The sequence below is a fragment of the Sapajus apella genome, unplaced genomic scaffold (assembly GCF_009761245.1).
Source record: "Sapajus apella isolate SASKATOON/1434 unplaced genomic scaffold, GSC_monkey_1.0 scaffold12, whole genome shotgun sequence".
NCBI classification, from domain to species: domain Eukaryota; kingdom Metazoa; phylum Chordata; class Mammalia; order Primates; family Cebidae; genus Sapajus; species Sapajus apella.
Genome location: NW_022436952.1, coordinates 30,384,138 through 30,406,796, shown reverse-complemented (window position 1 = coordinate 30,406,796; position 22,659 = coordinate 30,384,138). Strand labels below are relative to the sequence as shown.

Here is a 22,659-nt window from a genome sequence, read left to right as displayed (position 1 = left end):
GGAGAAATGTAAAGGATAAGAGTGATTGCCCTTTATTTTTTTCTGATTACCAGTACAATATTCATGAGGAAATTTTGGAAAGCAGAGAAAAATGTAAAAAGGCAGAGAATCCTTTTATATTCTTAATACAAAGGCAACCACTGTCAAAATATTGGCAGATTTTCTTCTGTCCTTTTTCCTAAATAGTATTTTTTTCAATATTTAAGATAGTATTTCCAGTATATGCAATTTTATGTCTTGTTTTTAAAAAAATTTTCACGTAATATCATAAGCATCTTCCCATAAATGTTAGCAAAAACTCCTGGTAATCATTTTCAACAACTGCATTATATTTTATCCAATGAATACACCACGCTTTATTTAATCATTCCTCTAATGTGAGACAAATATAAGTTGTTTATAACTGTTTACTATCCGAAAAAATGCTATGATGATATCTGCCTGCAAATTATGGAGTAACTGTATTCTACTTCCTTAAGATATATTCCTAAAAGGGAAATCACTGGAATAAAAAAAATATAAAGCATATAGGCAATAATCTCAATTTTGAACCAAGGTATCTCCTTAGTCTACGTGTCTAAGCACATGCAGAAACCCTACATGCAGGGAAGTCCAAATTAGTCATACAGCCCCACACTCCCTAGCAAGGCAAGATAGCTCAATAGCCCTTTGTTTCCATGGTATCCTAAGTGCATCACTGAAAGTGGACGTAGGGTAAGATTGAACAGGTCACGCAGGCCCTGTTTCCTATAAGCAGGATGTCCTCCAGAGCTTTTCAGATTGCACATTGAACTTGTTAAAAAGGGGAAGAGATTTATAGAGCCAAATAATTTATCATCATTGACAGTAATGTCTTGTCAGAATAATGTCCTATCAGATTTTGTGCTGACAAAGATTTATGAATCTATCAACTGTGAACATTTTCCCTCCTCAAAGGAAGTATGACTGAGTTTATTGAATTACCTTCCTAGTGACCATGATCTAGAACATCAGTTTCTCTTCAGTTTCTTTAGCTTTAGCCCAGTGATCTTTCATTTGACAAGTATCCACAACTTATACTCATTCCTGGCTAGAAAGGGCTCCCAGGAGCCTCGGTGTATGGGAGTATATTTTGGGATCTAAATAGGAAACTAGGTCTAGAATTGGTAGTTTCCCCAGTCTTCAATAGCATAACAAGATAGAAAAGTCAATTACCATTACTAACTTATCCAAAGGCAATGCTTTAAGGAACAGTGGGCTGGGCGCGGTGGCTCACGCCTGTAATCCCAGCACTTTAGGAGGCCGAGGTGAACAGATCACAAGGTCAGGAGGTCAAGACCATCCTGGCTAACATGGTGAAACCCTGTCTCTACTAAAAATACAAAAGTTAGCCAGGCATGGTGGCACACGTCTGTAGTCCCAGCTAGTCAGGAGGCAGGAGAATCACTTGAACCTGGGAGGTGGAGGTTGCAGTGAGTCAAGATCTTAATACAAAAGCAACCACTATAAAGTGTGCCACTGCACTCCAGCCTGGGTGACAGAGCAAGACTCCGTCAGAAAGAAAGAAAAGAAAGAAAAGAAAGGAAGGGAAAGGAAAGGAAAGGAAAAGGAAAGGGAAAGGGAAAGGGAAAGGGAAAGGAAAGGAAAAGGAATGGAAAGGAAAGGAAAAGAAAGGAAGGAAAGAAAGAAAAAGAAAGAAAGAAAGGAAAGAAAAGAAAGAAGAAAAAGAAAGAAAGAAAGGAAGGAACGAAAGAAAGGAAAGGAAGGAAGGAAGGAAGGAAAGAAAAAGAAAGAAAGAAAAGAAAGAAAAAAAGAAAGAAAGAAAGAAAAAGGAAGGAAGGAAGGAAAGAAAAGAAAAGAAAAGAAAAGAAAGAAAGAAATCGTGCAGGAAATTTCCAACTATCAAGAATCAAGAGCCATAAAAATGCAAAAACCACTACAATTCCTCATGTGACTTAATAAACTCCTTTTACTCCATTGCTTTTACCTCTCTATTGGATTTTTAATGTCTTTAGGCTTCAAATAATATTTGGTTGATTAAAAACTGCCGGAGGCAAACATTTTTAGGTATGGAGTTAAAATTCTTTCTGAAGCAACATTTTTTTTTTTCTTTTTTTCTTGCCCACTGCTACCCCTGCACCCGGCAGGGTCCATAGACAGCCCCATAATATTTTCAAAAATTTAAAAATTGCTCTGGCCAGAGAGTGACAATAGAAGGATGTGAATGAAGTATGAAGAGTGGCCATTGAGATGTGCTCTTAGGTATCCAAAATTGAAACATTTCAATCCATTCTCTAACTTTTCTTATCACTATGCCTATTAAAGGTAGCAGCTATAGCCCTGGGACGCATCTGAGCTAAGTAATTGTGGTTACCAAATGCTGCAACTTCAATAATATTTAACAGAGAGATGCTTATTGATATGTCATGGCCAGATATAGTTTTGTTTCAAGGTTCACTTATAAATATTTTTGAAATTTAATGCCTGCAATAGTTTGGATATGGGTTATTCGTCCCCACCAAAACTGATGTTGAAATGTGATCTTCAATGCGGCATTGTTAAAAGGCGAGGCCTAGTGGGAGGGGTTTGGGTCATGGGGGTGAAATCCTCATAAATGGCTTGGTGCCATTCTTGCAGCAGTGAGTTCTCCTTCTGAGAACTTAGTTCCCAAAAGAGTGAGCTCTTAGAAAGCAAGGATCTTCCTCCTCTTTGGTCCTCCCTCTTGCCTGTATCTGTTCCCCTTTGATCTTCTCTGCCATGTTATGATGTAGCACAGAAGCCTTTGCCAGAAGCCAGGGCCATGTCCTTGAACTTTCCAGGCTGCTGAACAGTAAACAAAATAAACCTTTTTTCTTTATAAGTTACCAGCCTCAGGTACTCTGTTTCAGCAACACAAAATGGCAAAGACAATGCCCCAATACAATGAACTCTAGAAGCTGGAAAATGAAAAAGCCCAAGCAAACAGTCAATGTGTTAGGTGATAGAGTATGCCAATGAATGTTTTTCTGGTTGTTTTAAAATTGAAACAGAAATAGCATAACAGTTAAACTGGGGGAAATTTCCAATACGAAAACCACCATTTTATGGTGGCCCTAAATACTTACCCTTTCCTGGGACGTTTGATAGCGAAGGTGAAGGGCTGTGGGGTCCCAATCCACAGCAATATAGGCATTTCCAATGAAAGCTCTGTCTTCCCCACAATCAATTTTACAGCCTCTGCAAAATCTAAAAAGGGAGAAAAGATCCACAGAGGAAGAAATAATTATAAAGGAATCTAAATTTTTTTAATAAAAAATATTCTCAGCCGGGTGCGGTGGCTCAAGCCTGTAATCCCAGCACTTTGGGAGGCCGAGGCGGGTGGATCACAAGGTCAAGAGATCGAGACCATCCTGGTCAACATGGTGAAACCCCGTCTCTACTAAAAATACAAAAAATTAGCTGGGCATAGTGGTGCGTGCCTGTAATCCCAGCTACTCAGGAGGCTGAGGCAGGAGAATTGCCTGAACCCAGGAGGCGGAGGTTGCGGTGAGCCGAGATCGCGCCATTGCACTCCAGCCTGGGTAACAAGAGCGAAACTCCGTCTCAAAAAAAAAAAAAAAAAAAAAATATTCTCCCTTCCTACTTTTCTATTTTCCTCCTGGGCCTCACAATTTGTCATGGGTTTCTAACTTCAGATTCTGATAAATGTAGGGATACTTATTAATAGTTATTATCATTTCAGGGAATCATGCTTTTCACTTTCCAATTCTTTAGTTTTACAAAGTATTTGATAACCATCTGTTAATACACAGGAAGATGTGAGCTTTATGGTAAATAAATGACATGGGAATTGGCTATGTGAAATACGACAGCACTCAAGGCATTCCAAATTCAGTTATTTAATGCTCTGAGGTAGGACAATTTATCTGGTATAAAACCTAGCTCCTTATTTGCAAAATGGCACATTAAATAAATGCATTAAAAAGTTTATAGAGACTGGGCATGGTGGCCCTTGCCTATAAACCCAGCACTTTGGAGGGCTGAGGCAGGTGGATCGCCAGAGGTCAGGAGTTCAAGACCAGCCTGACCAACATGGTGAAACCTGTCTCTACTAAAAATACAAAAATTAGCCGGGCATAGTGGCAGGAACCTGTAATCCCAGCTACTTGGGAGGCTGAGGCAGGAGGCTTGAACCTGGGAGGCGGAGGTTGCAGTGAGTGGAGATCACACCACTGCACTCCAGCCTGGGTGACAGAGTGAGAGTCTCCAAAAAAAAAAAAAAAAAGTTTATAGAGTTGCAGGGGTGGGGTGGGAGATGAGGTAGGGGAGGAGGATATAATAAAGTCATGGTTCTACTGCCTATTTTAGACTCAGTTTGCTAAATCTATTGCAGTTCTCTAAAGGTGGACTTTAGCATTATTAAGCAATTTCCCTGCTATAGCAGTAATGACCAATCAATCTCCATAACTCTTTAAAAACCAAGAACAGACTTCCAGCAAGGTCCAGTAAAGATTATATTCTATTGTGCTCAGAACTGGCAAACTTATTTATATTTAAGGAGAGGCTTGGCACGGTGGCTCATGCCTATAATCCCAGCACTTTGGGAGACTGAAGCAGGTGGATAACCTGAGGTCAGGGGTTCGAGACCAGCCTGGCCAACATGGCAAAACCCCATTTCTTCTAAAAATACAAAAATTAGCTGGGTCAGTGGCATGTGCCCATAGTCCCAGCTACTCAGGAGGCTGAGGCAGGAGAATTGCTTGAACCTGGGAGGCAGAGGTTGCAGTGAGCCAAGATGGTGCCACTGCACCTGAGCCTGGGCAACAGAGCAAGTCTCCATCTCAAAAAAAGAGAGAGGAGAGGAGAAGTTATAGAATAATAAATGTTTATCACAAGCTATGCATTTAGTATGGACTGTACAGTTTACAAAACCAGCTAAGTCTCAAAAGTAAAACTGAGCTATTAGTCTCAAAGGAAGTAAAAATGAACTTTTTTTTTTTTTTTTTTAGATAGAGTTTCGTTCTTGCTACCCAGGCTGTAGTGCAGTGGCGTGACCTCAGCTCACTGCAACATTTGCCTCCTGGGTTCAAGCGATTCTCCTGCTTCAGCTTCCCAAGTAGCTGAGATTACAGGCATGTATCACCACGCCTAGCTAACTTTTATGTTTTTAATAGAGACAGGGTTTCACCATGTTAGTCAGGCTAGTCTCAAACTCCTGACCTCAGGTGATCCACCCACCTCGGCCTCCCAGAAGTGCTGGGATTATAGGTATGAGCCACCTCGCCTGGCCACAATTCTTAAGTTTAAGTTTCTCATTATTCACATTATTTACTGGAAATCTTATAAAAATGGTATAATATCTAAAGCTGAAATTCTACTAAAATAATTCTTTTGCAGGTCACTTTACCTATACCATGGGCACCAAGCACAGGAGTTCCCATCTTTCTGCACGACTCGTAGAGTAAATGGATACTGATAGCCCATACTGTCATCACTGAAACAGAAGAAAAGATAAAGAGCTTAAGAAGCATTTCTAGTTCGAGGTCTAGTTCCTTTTCATTTTCTCTTGAAGTAATCCCAGGAAGGGGCATTTGCCACAGCAGTATGCTCATGTTGACAGCTCAGTGTTACTGGCCCTAATCCACTAGCTGCAGCCCGGTACCAAATACACTCTGGCTTCCCATGCTGTATCTGGGCTTACAGAAGGGTAGACATATGACTGCCAGATGTCTCTAAGGGAGTCCATGTGGCCCACGAAAATTTAACAAGATAAGCTAATCATGAAATCAAATACCAATTATCCTTCAGCCCTAATTCTATCAGAGGGTTTAATTCACATTAAACTAAAATAATTAGATCTTTCCATGACAAGAACACTGACACATTGCAGAAAGCTGTATATTTAGAAGTCTTCTTTAATCAGAATCACTGACATGGTTCATGCTAAGTACTGCCTTAACTACTCAGAGTTATAAGCTACATACCATTTCTGGAGTAACTTCTTTTAACTGCCAATGATTATGCCAAGATGGCCCTGTGAGTTTTCCAACTTTTTTAAAAATTTACTTATGTTTGCCCTAACAAGAAGCAATACGACAATTTATACATATTATCAAAACATAAGTTGTATATCTTAGATGTATATATAATTCCGACTTGTCAATTATAGACAATAAAACTGGAGGTAGGGGAGAAAGATGCAATTCAAGGAATTAATATAGGAGTGGCATATTTGACAGCTCATCTGGAAACAGATAGTGGTTATTACATGGGCTATTGAGGGTAATGAAACCATGATAAAGAGACACTGTTAAAAAAAAAAGAGACGGCCGGGCGCGGTGGCTCAAGCCTGTAATCCCAGCACTTTGGGAGGCCGAGGTGGGTGGATCACGAGGTCAAGAGATCGAGACCATCCTGGTCAACATGGTGAAACCCCGTCTCTACTAAAAATACAAAAAATTAGCTGGGCATGGTGGTGCGTGCCTGTAATCCCAGCTACTCAGGAGGCTGAGGCAGGAGAATTGCCTGAACCCAGGAGGCGGAGGTTGCGGTGAGCCGAGATCGCGCCATTGCACTCCAGCCTGGGTAACAAGAGCGAAACTCCATCTCAAAAAAAAAAAAAAAAAAAGAGACACTGTAAGGGCAAAAGTTAGAATCACACCTGGCACAGGAGTTCCCATCTTTCTGCAAAACTCATCCAGGGAATGAATACTGATAGCCTGTACTGTCCAAATCAGGCCAGCAACAAGTGAGAAATCAAAAGAAAGATAAAAGGCTAAAACAATCAAGAGCACGCGCATAGAAAGCTGTACAGCACTTCTCTTCTGAAAATTTCTTTTACCTTTTTGTTCTAACGGAATGAAGCCTGGCTTTCTTGAGAATCCTTCTTCCCCTGCAGACTTTTTCTATGTTTTTTTTGAGATGGTATCACTCTGTTGCCCAGGCTGGAGTGCAATGGCGCAATAATGGCTCCTAGCAGCCTCCACCTTCCCGGGCTCAGGTGATTCTCCCACCTCAGCCTCCCAAGTAGCTAGGATTACAGGCACGCACCACCATACCTGGCTAATTTTTACATTTATTTTTGTGAAGACAGCGTTTTGCCATGTTCTCCAGGCTGGTCTTGAACTCCTAGCCTCAAGTGATCCTCCTGCCTCAGCCTTTTAAAGTGCTGGGATTATAGGCATGAGCCACCACACCCTAAAATGTATTCTCATGCATTCCAGAACCCAGAGGTAAAACAGATCTCTTCCTTACTCTTATGCCATACAGGATTTCGTCTTCTTTCCTTTTCTAAAACATTTCAGCTTCTTGTAGAATGTGCTACTGAATTATGCCACCTGCTATTCCTCCTTGGAAGGTGCATTTCTCCTTTTTATTTTTTGGGATGGAGTCTCACACTGTCACCTGGGCTGGAGTGCAGTGGCGCGATCTCAGCTCACTGCAACCCCCACCTCCTGGGTTCAAGCGATTCTCCTGCCTCAGCCACTCAAGTAGCTGGGATTACAGGCATGTGCCACCATGTACAGCTAAATTTTTTTGTTTTGTATTTTCAGTAGAGATGGGGTTTCACCATGTTGGCCAGGCTGGTCTTGAACTACTGACCTTGTGATTCACCCACCTCAGCCTCCCAAAGTGCTGGGATTATAGGCGTGAGCACCCAGTTCACTGTTTTTCTCTCCCACCACTTCTCCTGTTACTATTCTTGGTGACATCAACATCAATGCAATTAATCCAACAATAACTTGATCTTCTCTCTTCCAAGAGTAACTTCCTCTACCCCATATGAAAAAACCTCTCCAACTGTCATATTCTAGACCTTGTGAATACAAACTTTTCTACCGCCAAAATCTTAATTCCAAGTACCCTACTTTGTAACCACCGCCTCCTATCTTGCTGGATCACTTACTTATTCAAATATCCCTATTCTAATGATTCTTTGACCCAAGAGAGACCTCCAATTGCTGCCCTAAAATCACCTGCCTCTTTACCCACTGTCCCTAAAAATAATCACTCTTATACATAGACCCTTAATTCCAGGATTTTGCCCATTTAATCTAAAATTTCAAATTTACTGACATAAACACTCAAAAAGTCAACAACTACACAATGAACTCCCATGTATTAATTACCCAACTATATAATCATCCATTCCTGGCCACTCTTATTTCGTCCACAATTTTATCAAGCCCTACTAGAATCAAGTCAGAGCTACCATGCCTGGCTATCTTTTTTAATGTCCGAAGGACCATTCTCTCTTTAACCCACTCCAATCTCCACTCCTTTATCCATACTCTAAAGCTTTCACAAAGATCACCAAAGATCATTTTAGCAAATCCAGCAGGCAATTCCCAGTCCTCTGTAGCATCTGAAATAACTATCACTCCTTTCTTGAAATAATTCCTTCACTTAACTCCTGGTTTTCTTACATTACTGGCTGCTCCTTCTCAATCTCTTTCTCTCTTTTTTTTGAGACATTGTCTTGCTCTGTTGCCCAGGCTGGAGTGCAGTGATGCGATCTCAGCTCACTGTAACCTCCACCTCCAAGGTTTAAGTGATTCTCGTGCCTCAGCCACCCAAGTAGCTGGAATTACAGGCACGTGCCACCATGTCTGGGTAATTTTTGTATGTTTAGTAGACACGGGGTTTTGCCATGTTGGCCAGGTTGGTCTTGAATTTCCAGCTTCAAGTGATCTCCCCCTACCTCGGCCTCCAAAGTGCTAGGATTACAGGCATGAGCCACCACACCCAGCCTCAATCTCTCTTGATGCTTCTTTTTCCCTTTTCAACCTCTAAATGTTGGAATGCATTATGAACTAAATTCAGAGTACATGTATAGATCATGAGAATCTTCTCTATTTAACTCTCACTCTTTAAATGTTAATCATCTGGTCTCAGGGCTTTAAATACCACTATTTGTTGATGACATCTATATTTGTATCTCCAGCAAAGGACATTCGAGTGAATTTCTCACTTGAATATATAATAGACATCTTGAATTTAACTTCCTGTAATTTCTGACCAAAACCTTCTCCTTCTTCAGTTTTCCTTTTTCCATTAAATGGTACCACCATTCACAAACAATTGTTCAGGGTAAAAAGCCAGCCTGGATTCCTCTTTCCCTATACTTCACATGCAATTCATTAGCAAGTCCTGGGAAAAGCCCTAGTCTAGAAGTCCTTTAATTCAATCATTTCACCTCAGAATTAATCTTGTCTAACTTTCATCTATACTAAACACAACATTCATCAACTAAACTGCTTATTTATTATTTGAAGTTTTCCTTTAATATTTATTTAAATCTTAAAATACTTTAGACCTGGCCGGGCGCGGTGGCTCAAGCCTGTAATCCCAGCACTTTGGGAGGCCGAGGCGGGTGGATCACGAGGTCAAGAGATCGAGACCATCCTGGTCAACATGGTGAAACCCCGTCTCTACTAAAAATACAAAAAATTAGCTGGGCATGGTGGTGCGTGCCTGTAATCCCAGCTACTCAGGAGGCTGAGGCAGGAGAATTGCCTAAACCCAGGAGGCGGAGGTTGCGGTGAGCCGAGATCGCGCCATTGCACTCCAGCCTGCGTAACATGAGTGAAACTCCGTCTCAAAAAAAAAAAAAAAAAAAAAAAATACTTCAGACCTGGTGCAGTGGCTCACGCCTATAATCCTAGCACTTTGGGAGGCTGAGATAGGAGGATCACGAGGTCAGGAGATTGAGACCATCCTGGCCAACATGGTGAAACCTCGTCTCTACGAAAAATACAAAAATTAGCTGGGTGTGGTGGCACGTGCCTGTAATCCCAGCTATTTGGGAGGCTGAGGCACAAGAATTGCTTGAACCCAGGAGGCGGAGATTGCAGTGAGCTGAGACCGTGCCACTGCACTCCAGCCTGGCAACAAAGCAAGATTCTGTCTCCAAAAAACAAGCAGCAAAATAAAAGTTTAAATAATTATTTATTTAAATAACTTATTTTGGCCAGGTGTGGTGGCTCAGGCCTGTAATCTCAGTACTTTGGGAGGTTGAAGCAGGCAGATCACTTGAGATCAGGAGTTTGAGACCAGCCTGGTCAACATGGTAAAACCCTGTCTCTACTAAAAATACAAAAATTAGCCAGGCATGGTGGCAGGCACCTATAATCCCAGCTACTTGGGAAGCTGAGGCAGGAGAATCGCTTGAACCCAGGAGGCAGAGGTTGCAGTGAATCAAGATGGCACCATTGCACTCCAGCCTGGGCAACAAGAGCAAAACTCCGTCTCAAAAAACAAAGAAAATGATCTACAATTTGAGATGAAAATAAGACATAACAATCCCAAAAATTATTTAAAGTAAATGCATTTACTAATCAAATAGAATAGTGATAGGAGAAAGGGAAAGAAAACCGAAAATGTTTATCATTTTTATCTAGATTTAAGAAATTACTCCATGTTAAAATAACATGGTATGGGAAAAAACAAAAAAAGAAAAAGCCTCCCAAATCATGAGACTTTTCAGAGTTCATGCATAGATATACAGTCACTCTCATTCTGAATTTCAGAGGACTGAGATTATACAAATTTTCTGGTGAATTCATACTCTCTACTTTTGCAAGGATATTACTTGAAGCATTAGCAGGAGGAATTCAGATAAGAGATTAGAGAATGGAAGAATTATTAGACATGAGAATGTTTGAAAAAAGGAAGCTGTGTAGTCTCTCCTACTCCAAATATCAAACCAAATGGTTGAATTGTATGCTTTCTGAGTGGTTCTCCATGAGTGATCAACTTGACATAGGATGGGTCCTATCAATCACACAGAAATTATTTTTCTAGAGTTTGGAAACCACAAGTTTAGATGGATCCCTGAACTCACCAATCCTGGGCATGATTACTAGCTTCCTGAGGTGGGAGTGGGCTGGCTAACCGGGATACTTGAATCCAAACCGCATCATATAGGTCTTTCTTCCGGGTATGCACAGTACATGGAACAATCAATGGCATTCCAAAGAGGCTGGGGCGGTTCTTCTGAGACGACAGGAAATACAGTTCTGTCCTCATCTACATGTACAAACAAGAGAAGAGAGAGTTGAGAAGACAGGCCTCTGATTCCTCCCTTTTGTTCTTCTAGCCCTGTCAATAACAGGCATTATCACCATTTTCAATTTAGTCAGTCACATTCTTTTCTATATTTATAAAACCATCTTTATTGACACAAAGAGAATGGTTACAATAGAGTCATTAAAAGGGCTGGAGTATTGCCAATTTTAGAGTTGTTGCCTATTCTATCAAACTTGGGTTTCAGCAATTAATATTCTCAAATGTTTATCAGTTTTCTCTGATAAACATTTCTCACGTATACTGAATCATATATAAAAACTGGTAATAGTTTCATATTTCAGGCTTTGAAACATTAAGATTCCTTCTTTCACCAGAAAATATGCTAGTAAGCCAGGTGTGATGGCTCATGCCTGTAATCCCAGCACTTTGGGAGGCTGAGGCAGCAGGAGGAGTTTGAGATCAGCCTGGGCAATGAAGGGAGATCCTATCTCAATCAATCAATCAATAAAATTAGCCAAGCATGGTGGCATCCATCTGTAGTCCCAACTATTCAGGATGCTGAGGTGGGAGGATTGCTTGAATCTGGCAAGTTGAGGGTACAGTGAGCTGTGACTGCATCACTGCACTCTAGCCTGGATGATAGAGTGAGATCCTTTCTCAAAAAAGAAAAAGAAATGAAAAGATGACAGTTAAAAAAAAAAAAAAGACTCAACTGTAGTTTTCCAGGGATAAGCTGTTGATAGTGGTTGTTACAGCAGCAATTCCCAAAGTTTTGGAGACTCGTGAAACCTGGTAATTCAATTTTCAAGCTTATCCACCTTCCTAAAATCAGCTAAGTGACTTTAATCTTTTTTTTTTTTTTTTTTTAAATAAATACAGGATAGGATAAAAGTGAGGTAAAAAATTTAAAAATCTGCTTTGAGTATGTTAAAGAGATTTTAATGATATTCCGTAATATAGAGCTACTGCACAGAATTGTCCTGAAAACGGCTGCTTAATAAACATTTAGTATAATGGAATGGTTGGTGGGAGCTCAAGGTTACTCAAAGGTGCTAAACCTTTGAACATTTAATTCCCTAAGAAGTTTGGTGTCTATAGTTGCTGAACCTTTGAACATTTAATTCCCTAAGAAGTTTGGTGTTTACTGAGTAGTTAGAAAATCTAAATCAACAATTTATCAAGTCACTAGAGGTTAAGCATTTTAAGTATCATATCTCTGTGAAATAAATCTTCATGATATCCTCATACCTTATTCTTCTTCAAAAGTATCTTGGTTATTTTTTGTGCTTTGTATGTCCACATATGAGAATCAACTTATTAAGTCACATACCACACACACACCAACACACTTAGACTTTGCATTTTTATTGGGATGGTGCATTAAATCATCTGTAGATTAGTTTGTAGAGGACTGATATCTTGAGTCTTTTAATCCATGAACATGGCTTATTCCTTCTAATATTTTAAGTCTTCTTTAATATCTATCAATATTTTATCTTCTATCTAGATGTCTTATGTGTCATTTTTAAAGTTTATTCCTAGGTTCTTAATTTTTTCTCAGCATTTTTTTTTTTTGCTACTATGATAAACAATATCTGTAGAGAGTTGAATGATGGCCCCTAAAACAGTATATCCATGTTCTAACCCCTGGAACTGGTAAATGTGACCTGCTTTGGTAAAAGGATGTTTGCAGACATAATTAAGTTGAGGATGTGAAGATGAGATCATCCTGGATTATGTGAGTGGGCCCTAAATTGAATGCTAAGTGTCCTTATCAGAGGAAGGCAGAGAGAAGAAGACCAAGTGAAGAGGCAGAGATTGCAGTTATGTGGACAAAAGTCAAAGAATGCCTGCAGCCACCAGAGGTTAGAAGAGACAAGAAGGCATTATCTCCTGGAACCTTTGAAGGCAGCCCCCACCCTACTGAAGCCTTGGTTTCAGACTTCTGGCCTCTAGACTGTGAAATAATACATATCTGTTGTTTAAAGCCATCAAATTTATGGTAATTTGTTATAACAGTCCTAAGAAACTGATACAGTGCCTTTTTTACAATTTCATTTTCTCGTTGCAGCTACACGATTAATTCACTTACTTTTTTATTATATTGACTTTGCATTCTTACAAAGCTCGGTTCATCTGCTCTTTACATGAGTAGAGAACAGGATATCTTATCCAATAAATATAACAAATGAGATGGGAATAAAAAATAAAAATAGAGTGAATTTTTGAATAGAGGCAGGGGTAACTGATGGATCTTAGAAATGATCTAGAAGCCCTGCTTTACTTTATCAAATTAGGACACCAAAGTCGAAAGAGCTCCATCAGCTATCTAGCGGCAGCATTACAACTAAAACACGGCTTGCTAAATTCCTAGTTCAGTGCTCTTTCTACTCTACCAAGTTGCCACTATACCTGATAACTACCTACTAACAACTATCCACTGACCACAGTTTTCAAACCTTCCTTTTTCTTTTTTATCAAAGAGTTAACCTTTAAGGCAATAGTTATACATCAGTCTATCTAGAGAGGAATTATGCACAATTTTGGTTTTGCCCAAGAACATTCTTATGTCCTCTAAGAAAAAAACAAACAAACAAAAAAATTTTTCCAAAGCCATCTGCATTTATGTGGCAGTGAAGATGTACATAAACACATAGGAGACACAAATATGGTGGTTTATGTGTGTTTTTGTTTCTCTTTCAATTTTTTCAGAGACAAGGTCTCACTTAATGCTCAGGTTGGGAGTGTAGTGGTTATTCACAGGTGTGAGCATCATAGCATATTATAGCTTCAAAATTCTGTCCTCAAGGGATCCTCCTAAACATGTCTGGCTTAGGAGATTTTGTTTTTTTGAGACAGAGTCTTGCCTTATCACCCAGGCTGGAGTGCAGTGGTGAAATCTCGGCTCACTGCAACCTCCGCCTCCCAGGTTCAAGTGATTCCCCTGCCTCAGCCTCTCAAGTAGCTGGAACTATAGGTACGTGCCACCACACCCAGCTAATTTTTATATGTTTAGTAGAGACGGGGTTTCACCATGTTGGCCAGGCTGGTCTCAAACTCCTGACCTCAGGTGATCCATTGAGCCTGGCCATGTTTTTTTTTTGAGACAGTCTTGCCCAGACTGGAATGCAGTGTTGCAAGCATGGCTCACTGCAGCTTTGACCTCTTAGGCTCCAGTGATCCTCCTGCCTCAGCCTCCAGAGTAATTGAGACTATAGGCACACACCATCATGTCTACTTAGTTTAAAAAAAAAAATATACATTTTCAATAATTTTTTATATATATATATATGTATAGGCTCATATGTTTATATAATTATATAATATATATATATATATATATATATAATTTATTTATTTGGTAGAGACAAGGTCTCACAATGTTGCCCGGGCTCTCCTCAAACTTGGGAGCTCAGGTGATCCTCCTGTCTCAGCCCCCTGAAGTGCTGGGATTACTGGTGTGAGCCATTGCATCCAGCCAGGAGACACAAATTTTTAAAGTAAGTAGTCCTCAGATGTACTGACTATTCTGTTGCCTCTTAATATACGGGTGAGGAATGTCATTTCATACATCATGCATAATACTAAATCCTGGCTCTGATCACTTATATTAGCATATATAATACACTGAAAATGCATTCATAGGAATAGATTTTGAGGACAGGAAAAATAGTAAAAAAAAATAAAATTTGTAAAATTATTATTATTTTTAAAATTTTTATTTGTTTATTTTTTTTGAGACGGAGTTTCACTCTTGTTGCCCAGGCTGGAGTGCAATGGCGCGATCTCGGCTCACTGCAACCTCCGCCTCCTGGGTTCAGGCAATTCTCCTGCCTCAGCCTCCTGAGTAGCTGGGATTACAGGCATGCGCCACCATGCCCAGCTGATTTTTTGTATTTTTAGTAGAGACGGGGTTTCACCATGTTGACCAGGATGGTCTCGATCTCTTGACCTCGTGATCCACCCGCCTCGGCCTCCCAAAGTGCTGGGATTACAGGCGTCAGCCACTGCGCCTGGCCTTGTAAAATTATTAAATTTTTAAAAATTAAAGAAAAAAGAGAAGAAAATGCATTCAATGATGTCGCAAAGACAGAAAATGGCTATTTCACAAATGACACTAGCAAGACCAGCAGTAAGTTGCCTAACATTTAACTAACCATTTTTCGGTGGACTGCAATGATGTATCCTGCAAAGGGGCTGTCAGGAAGAGATGGCATATGACCATTAACCATCCCGTTTGTAAAGTTCTTCTCAGTTCCACATGGCACAACAGTGTTTGGCATTCCATTGGGGATGAATAGTGGTCGGGGCAGGTCCCCGTTGGTAGTTAGGGTGAACATTCCATTTGTAGATGGCGAAGAGGAGAAATCTACAAATTCAAAGATAAGTACAGCATCATAAGCTTGTGGTACTTTCTTCTTTGCTCTGAAGCATCCTGAGAACCAGTGACAATGTAGTCTCTTAACCCAGGGCAGGAAGAAATTATAGTACAAATAATTCTAGATTTATTGGAAGATTTTAATTTCCAATTTAACTTCCTTAATTCCTACTTTTGACTAAATGAAAAGGAAAGAGTAACTGCTGCAAACTATTAAGCAGAATTTTTGCAGAAACCTGTATCAGCACCATGTTGCAGTACACAAACAGTTCTACCACTTGTTTTCTTTTCCTTCTCTTTGCCTCTGAAGACACTGTCCAATACAGTAACCTCTAGCCAGACATTGCATTTAAAATTTAAATTAGGCTGGATGTGGCAGCTCACATTTGTAATCCTAGCACTTTGGGAGGCTGAGGCAGGCAGATCCCTTGAGCCCAGGAGCAAGAGACCAGCCTGGGCAACATGGTGAAAACCCATCTCTACAAAAGATACAAAAATTAGCTGGGCATGGTGGTGCATGTCTGTAGTCCCAGCTACTTGGGAGGCTGAGATGGGAGGATTACTTCAGCCCATGAGGCAGAGGCTGCAATGAGCCAAGATGATGCCAGTACACTCCAGGCTGGGTGACAAGAGTGAGACCCTGTCTCAAAATAAATAAATAAAACAAAAATGCATCCTCTCAGTTTCATTAGCCACATCTCGAATGCTTAACAGTCCACGTGACTGGTGGATACTGTATTGGATGGCAAAGGTCACAGAAGTTTCCATCACTGCAGAGTTCTATTGGACAGTGATACTCTAAACTAAAACCAACATTAAATCATCCACCAACTTACTGTCAGGACTATCTACCTACTACATGCCAAAGAAGGAAGCCTCATAAAGCCCTTTATGGTTGGGGAATTAGCCTAATTAACCTAATTGTAAGCAATATAAAGAATAGACAAAGCATACTAGTGGCTAAAAGGACTCAGTAAGTGACCACATTAAATTACATAGAATATTGGATTTCTTTCTAGCTATATCTATTGTTTACATTTTATGGTAGTATGTTCCTTTCATACTAGCTGTTGCCCTGTTAGTATTAGATAAGAGTTTAAAGAGATCTGAATTCCAAGGGTATGTTAGCTAATAATTATCTAACTGAAGTCACTTGGGTTCTTTAAATTTTAGGTTTCTCATCTAAAAAATATGGAATAATCAGTAAGGTTTCCCTTGGGTTCCAAAATTCTTCTGCTATAATATTCTCAGCATGAACAAATATAGAAAAGATGACAACTCTTAGACAAATATTTAAAGGTGCAATCACGAGAAGGAGTTCTAGTTCTATCTTACCTGTCTGTGTTGGACTAGAAGCTGAAATTGGAGATGCAGGGACAGGAATTTCAAATGCACACAAAAATCCACTCACTGAGAGTCGCACTTTTTGGTTGTCCTGAGGAAAGTTCTACAGAAACAGCAGCAAGATGAGAAGGGGAGATGTTTCAGATAAAATGGAAAAGTTCTCTCTCTAATGTATTTCAAAAGAATGTCTTAGATGCTTTCATCCATAAACCAACAAGATGATTGAATAGTTTTTCAATTATATAAAGGATGAATGCTTGATAAAAATAACTGAAAACTAGCCTCAATGTCAAACTATTATCTCTTTCTACAGGAAGAAGTGTGTTGTATATGACCAACTTCTTAAGTTTTGTCCTTCCTTTCAAGAATCTAAATTTCAACCCTCAGACCTCATTTTTGCATTTCATATTAAGAAAATGTCAATGAGGTGGGAGTGTGTTCAGAAGTCCCAAAGATGAATATAAATAATACCAGTTGCAGGAGCTTAGGCAGATATAGGCAATATATTTATTAGATTATTTGTTTCCCCAGCTGGTATGTAGAAAGACATGATTGGTGTTAATTTGTCTTTAATCTTTTAATTTCTTAGTGTGTTAAAAGACCAAGTATATATATTGATAAATGCTAAAAACACACATTCATAAATACATAAAATACAGGTTTTTTTTTTTTTTTTTGTTCAGATTTTATGTTTTATTATCTCTCTTGGTCACTTAACAACTGATCATAATAACTAAGAAAACTGTCATCTTTGAAGGACAGAATCAAAAGTTTCTTAGAAAGATTAGTTAATACTACCTTTATGTTGGAACCATGTACTTCTGCTAGAAGGATTTGCTCTGAATTAAGTCCACAGAGATCGCTCAGCTGTTTTTTTAAACCTGTGTACTTTTCATCCATATTCAGTCTTAGTCCATACCGTACAGGAGTAGTACCATCTAACTTAATTACTAGTAAAGAGAAAAGATCTTTTATCAGTAAAATGCAGGTTTCACTGAAAGTCTTACATGCTGTGTACAGATATATCTGACCTGTAAATATAATTGCAAATATTTCAGCCTAGAATTTTTATGTATAAACACTAAAACAGATGGTACTTAGGGATAATATTGAGTGAAATCAGTATTTTTTTGGTGTTCATCTATGAGTAGCTTTGCAGGGTTTTAAAGAGCATTTCTGGCATATTTGAAACCAAAAAAAAAACATGCCACAATCTAAATCTTCCAAACCTCAAGTCATGCCTAAAATTAGGTTGCTTGATTATAATATGCTGACTACCTACCAGTCTTTATTTGTAAACAAATAACTATGCTTACAAACTCAGGCTATTTAAATAAAGTAAATTTAATGGAGTCAAGTAATTTTTCAGAACTTTGTGACCTACCTGTTATTTCTAAGTGCATATAACTGTCCATTGGTAGTGGCAAAGACAAAAAATTGAAAGGGTCAAATCGGACACTTATGTGCCCACACGTCTTGCATTTGACTTGAGATCTTAGCTGCCCATGGAACAAATCCACAACAATTGATCTATTTCTTCTTAGATGGTTGTCCCAGGCCTAGCAATAAAAAAGATTACAGAATTTTCTCTCAAAATCCAAAAGAGAAGCATTTCTATATAAATTCAAAGAAACTGGTTAAATATATTGGATTTAATTGTCAAGAATATAATCCTATTCTTTATTTAACATAAAATATTAAATTGAGATGGAAATCCCATTTTTCATCTGTTCTTATCATGGTAACAATCGTAAATATTAAAATTCTTTGTCCATTAAAAAGTACAAAGCATGCCTATATGTCATTGTATGCATTAATTTAGCAATAATAGGGACTCTTTTTTTTTTTCCCCAGATGGAGTTTTGCTCTTGTTGCCCAGGCTGGAGTGCAATGGCGTGATCTCAGCTCACTCCAACTTCCATCTCCCCGGTTCAAGCAATTATCCCGCCTCAGCCTCCCAAGTAGCTGGGATTATAGGTGCCCGCCACCACGTCCAGCTAATTTTTGTATTTTTAGTAGAGACAGGGTTTCACCATGTTGGCCAGTCTGGTCTCCAACTCCTGACCTCAGGTGATCCATCCACCTCGACCTCCCAAAGTACTGGGATTACAGGTGTGAGCCATGGCACCTGGCTATGGAGACTCTTTAAATTCCACTGGATAATTATTCCTACATCCAGTCCCATAAAGTTTACAATGTGAAATGGCAACAGTTTTCTATTTTCATTAAAGGTGTTTTTGTTTTGGTATTATTGCATAAGAATTAAGCATAGAAATAGAAATGCCTCATTTTCGCCATAAAATTCTGATCTCAGAATAGTTTAGTTTGCACTTAAGTTGTGCTACATGTATTTGTGGCCAGAACATTTTGTCTACTGCTTACATTAGAAACTCAAAACTGACAAACCTCTGCAGCTACTTCCCAGTCTGGTCGGCCATCACTGTCCTTTAGTTCCACATATGGCTTTTCATGGACTCGGTTGAGATCTTCATGAAGACCATCCAAGAGAAAAGCCAGAAGTTCTTGGGAGTCTTGTTGCTGGAACCCATTAAACCTGGGTGCATATTTTGCTATGGTCCACTATAAATATAAGAGGAGTCACAGTCATTATTTCCTATCCATAAAATTTGGAATGAATATGTCCTATAATCCAATCAGAGGCATTACAAGAAAGTAAATAGTATACTACTTAGTCTGCCTCCATTTCATCACATATATTTTGGATAATCAGGAAATCTTTGGAATCTTAATCTCAAATGACAAAAAAAAAAAAAAAAAAAAAGGAAGTATTTTGGCCAATACTGTGTCCCCAGTTTAGTATCATGTAAGCAAACTGTTCTTCAGGCACATAGATGTTATTTAAGACAGAAATATTAAAATAGCATTTGTTCACAGTGAAAGACTTTCTGTTCTATAATGTTTTATACATTTTTATGTGCCTATAAAATATGTATATTTTATATTTTATGTGCCTAAAAAATATACATATTTTATAGGTACATAATATACAACCTGCATAAAATAATGTGTATATAATACAGAACATATAAAATAATATGTATACATATTATTTTATACAATGTAATGTTGTCTTCAACAATTACACTTTCTGGTCTTGTTGCATCCTAACTTTTATTAACTGCATTATATTATAGAATTATTTAGAGGATTAAATGAGTTAATACATATAAATTAATTAGAATAGTACCTGGCAAGAGATAAGTAGTCAAATGTGTAGCTATTACAGTTATTAATTTATAAACTAAAAAGTTTTTGCTTTGTACTTGAATAAAAATAATGAATAATCCTCACTTCACTAAAATCTACTTCATCTGATATTAATACAAAACCTGTATTCTGCATGGAGGTCAGGAATTAAAAAAAAATAAAAACAAAAATAAAAAAATAAACAACTAAAAACAAAACCTATATTCATTAGTTTCATTCGTTCATCCTGCTACTTTTTTCTTTTTTTTTTTTTGAGACAGTCTTACTCTGTTGCCTAGGCTGGAGTGCATTGGTACGATCTCGACTCATTGCAAACTCCGCCTCCCAGGTTCAAGCATTTCTTGTGCCTCAGCCTCCCAAGCAGCTGGAATTATAGGCACGTGCTACCACGCCAGCTAATTTTTTTGTTTGTTTTTTTAGTAGAGACAGGGTTTCGCCATGTTGCCCAGGCTGGTCTTGCACTGCTGGCCTCAAGTGATCCACCGCCTCTGCCTCCCAAAGTTCTGAGAATACAGGCGTGAGCCCCTGCACCTGGCCTACTTCTTTATATTCTACAGATAGAATTATCTTAGTTATGTTGAATATATATTGGATGCAATTAATGACTCTGAGGTCCACCTTGCAGTTAGAATACTGCTAATAGTGAAGTATTACCAAAATTGGTTTACTCTTCATATAAGATGTTTGGTAAATTAGTAATATGAATGACATTCTGAATTTAGAGTGCGCCTTTGGTCTTTTGCCTACCCACTACATATACAGTTAATATTTTGCATATATTTAAACAAGCAAAATAATTTGGTATCTGGTTTATACAAAGTAAAGAATCCAAAAACATTTATTAAGCTAAAAGGCTAAACATAAAAGACAAGCAAAGAAAAATGACTAAACAACTATTTAGGAATTAAATGCTTTTATATTATTTTAACCTGCTTACCCGAAGCTTTAATGGGGCAACATTCTTCTGAGTTCCACTCCAAAGTTCCTGTACTAAATCACCATAGCATTTAGCCATATGCCCCTTCATACCAATGGGATTTGTCCTAGAAGTTTGAGAGGAAAACTTGTTGCCAAAGGTTCTTATAAATCACAGTCATGTGGGCACAAAAATGCCTAGCATCTCACATCAAAATATCTTTTCTTTTTGAAACAAGAGATGTATTCCTTGGCTTATTTCATATTAAATAGGGTTGATAAGATAAGATCTTTCTCCACCAGGGTGAAGAAAGAGGAAATGCAGGTGATACTGGGTTTATATCAAAGTCATAGGTTAAGAGGCCAATGACTCAAGAAAGATTACCTGTTGAGTTCATAAAGATGTCTCCCTGAGATAAAATACTGTGTCAGTGGCTGTGTGTTACTAACACACTGGATGCTTGAGTTCATGAAGCATGTGTTTCCCAGGTTGCTTAGACCTGTGGCTCCCTTTTCTGTGGGAACTGGAACAAACAATATGAGAACCAAAGCTTAGCTATAGTAATATGCCATGGCACAAACAGTTACCTTTATTCAATGAAATGATTTTTTTATAACTCTCATAATCAGCTAAACAGTGCCATTATTTCTCTAGCAGGTCTTTGAAATACTAGAGAAGGCTTTTCATGGAGTGTCTGGCAACAGTGATGATCCATGCTCATTTGTAACCCAGAAGCAGCAATCATTCTTTTAAATCTATGATTTTTCAAAATAAGTCAAACAATTCTTCTTCTAGTATGTCTTTTAAAACATACAAATTATTTAATTGCCGAGTTAGAAATTTAGAAAATAATTGGATGGTGGGTTTGCCAACATCAAATGCTGCTTCAGGAAAAAAGGAAAAGAAAGGGCCTAATCATTTTTGAACTAGAAAATCAAAAGTTGTTAGTACATTAATAGTTGAGAGAAGAAAAAAAAGAGAGTACATTTAAAATCATCGCTTTAAAAATAATACCCTTGTGAGACTTACCCTTGTGTCTATCTATTTTACTACTATTTGCTATAAAAGACATCTCCTCAGGCCAACTCATATCTTTGTTGCGAACTGGAAAGACAGATAGAAATGGGTTAATTTCTTATCTATCTAATTTATTCGCTCAATTGCTTCTGTTTTATTTTTTTTTAAGACATCTTATTCCTAAATTAGAAGTTTAAAAAAAATCTAGTTAATTTTAGTTCATATGTCGCTTAATGATGGGTTACATTCTGAGAAATGCATCATTATGTGATTTTCTCTTTGTGTGTACATCAAAGAGTTTACTTACACAAATCTAGGCTATATATGGTATAGGCTGTTGCTCCTTGGCTACAAACCTGTATAGCATGTTATTGTACTGAACACTGTAGACAACTGTAACACAATGCTAAGTATTTATGTATCTAAATATATTAGAACACAGAAAAAGTACAACTAAAAATACAGTATTATAATCTTATAGGACCACTGCTGTATACAGGTCTTTTGTTGAGTAAAACATCTTTATGTAGCACATGCCTGTAATTGGCTCTAAAACCATTCCAGTTCTTCATATTGAGGACTTCAAAGTCACTTGGTTTGAACAATTTATTCCCTCAATTACCTACTTGAAGTAAAATTATATACTCAACTATCTACAGAAGTAATTAAAGTTCAGAAAAAATGGAATTTCTTATACTTAAAACATTAGAAATATTACAATTCTTTCTTAAATTGTAACAACTATCAGAGTAATTTTTTTCCTTTTTTTTTTTTTTTGAGACAGTCTGGC

The 22,659-nt window shown here is 38.3% G+C and overlaps 1 protein-coding gene across 5 annotated transcripts in view; it reads right to left on the bottom strand.

Moving 5' to 3' along the window:
- The window catches only part of USP32 (ubiquitin specific peptidase 32), a 241,596-nt gene that overhangs the window by 36,698 nt on the left and 182,239 nt on the right, over nucleotides 1-22,659 (bottom strand). For all 5 annotated transcript variants that reach the window (XR_004269707.1, XR_004269708.1, XM_032280742.1 and 2 more), the window contains 11 exons: nucleotides 21,882-21,956; nucleotides 21,237-21,375; nucleotides 20,874-20,979; nucleotides 19,115-19,288; nucleotides 18,093-18,267; nucleotides 17,507-17,658; nucleotides 16,700-16,811; nucleotides 15,144-15,355; nucleotides 10,802-10,986; nucleotides 5,366-5,452; nucleotides 3,084-3,204 (listed from right to left, as the gene is read on the bottom strand). Coding sequence is in view for 3 of the 5 variants with exons in the window: in XM_032280742.1 (XP_032136633.1) it covers nucleotides 3,084-3,204; nucleotides 5,366-5,452; nucleotides 10,802-10,986; nucleotides 15,144-15,355; nucleotides 16,700-16,811; nucleotides 17,507-17,658; nucleotides 18,093-18,267; nucleotides 19,115-19,288; nucleotides 20,874-20,979; nucleotides 21,237-21,375; nucleotides 21,882-21,956 (1,538 nt within the window). In the remaining 2 variants the exon portion in view is untranslated. The remainder of the gene's footprint in view (nucleotides 1-3,083; nucleotides 3,205-5,365; nucleotides 5,453-10,801; nucleotides 10,987-15,143; nucleotides 15,356-16,699; nucleotides 16,812-17,506; nucleotides 17,659-18,092; nucleotides 18,268-19,114; nucleotides 19,289-20,873; nucleotides 20,980-21,236; nucleotides 21,376-21,881; nucleotides 21,957-22,659) is intronic.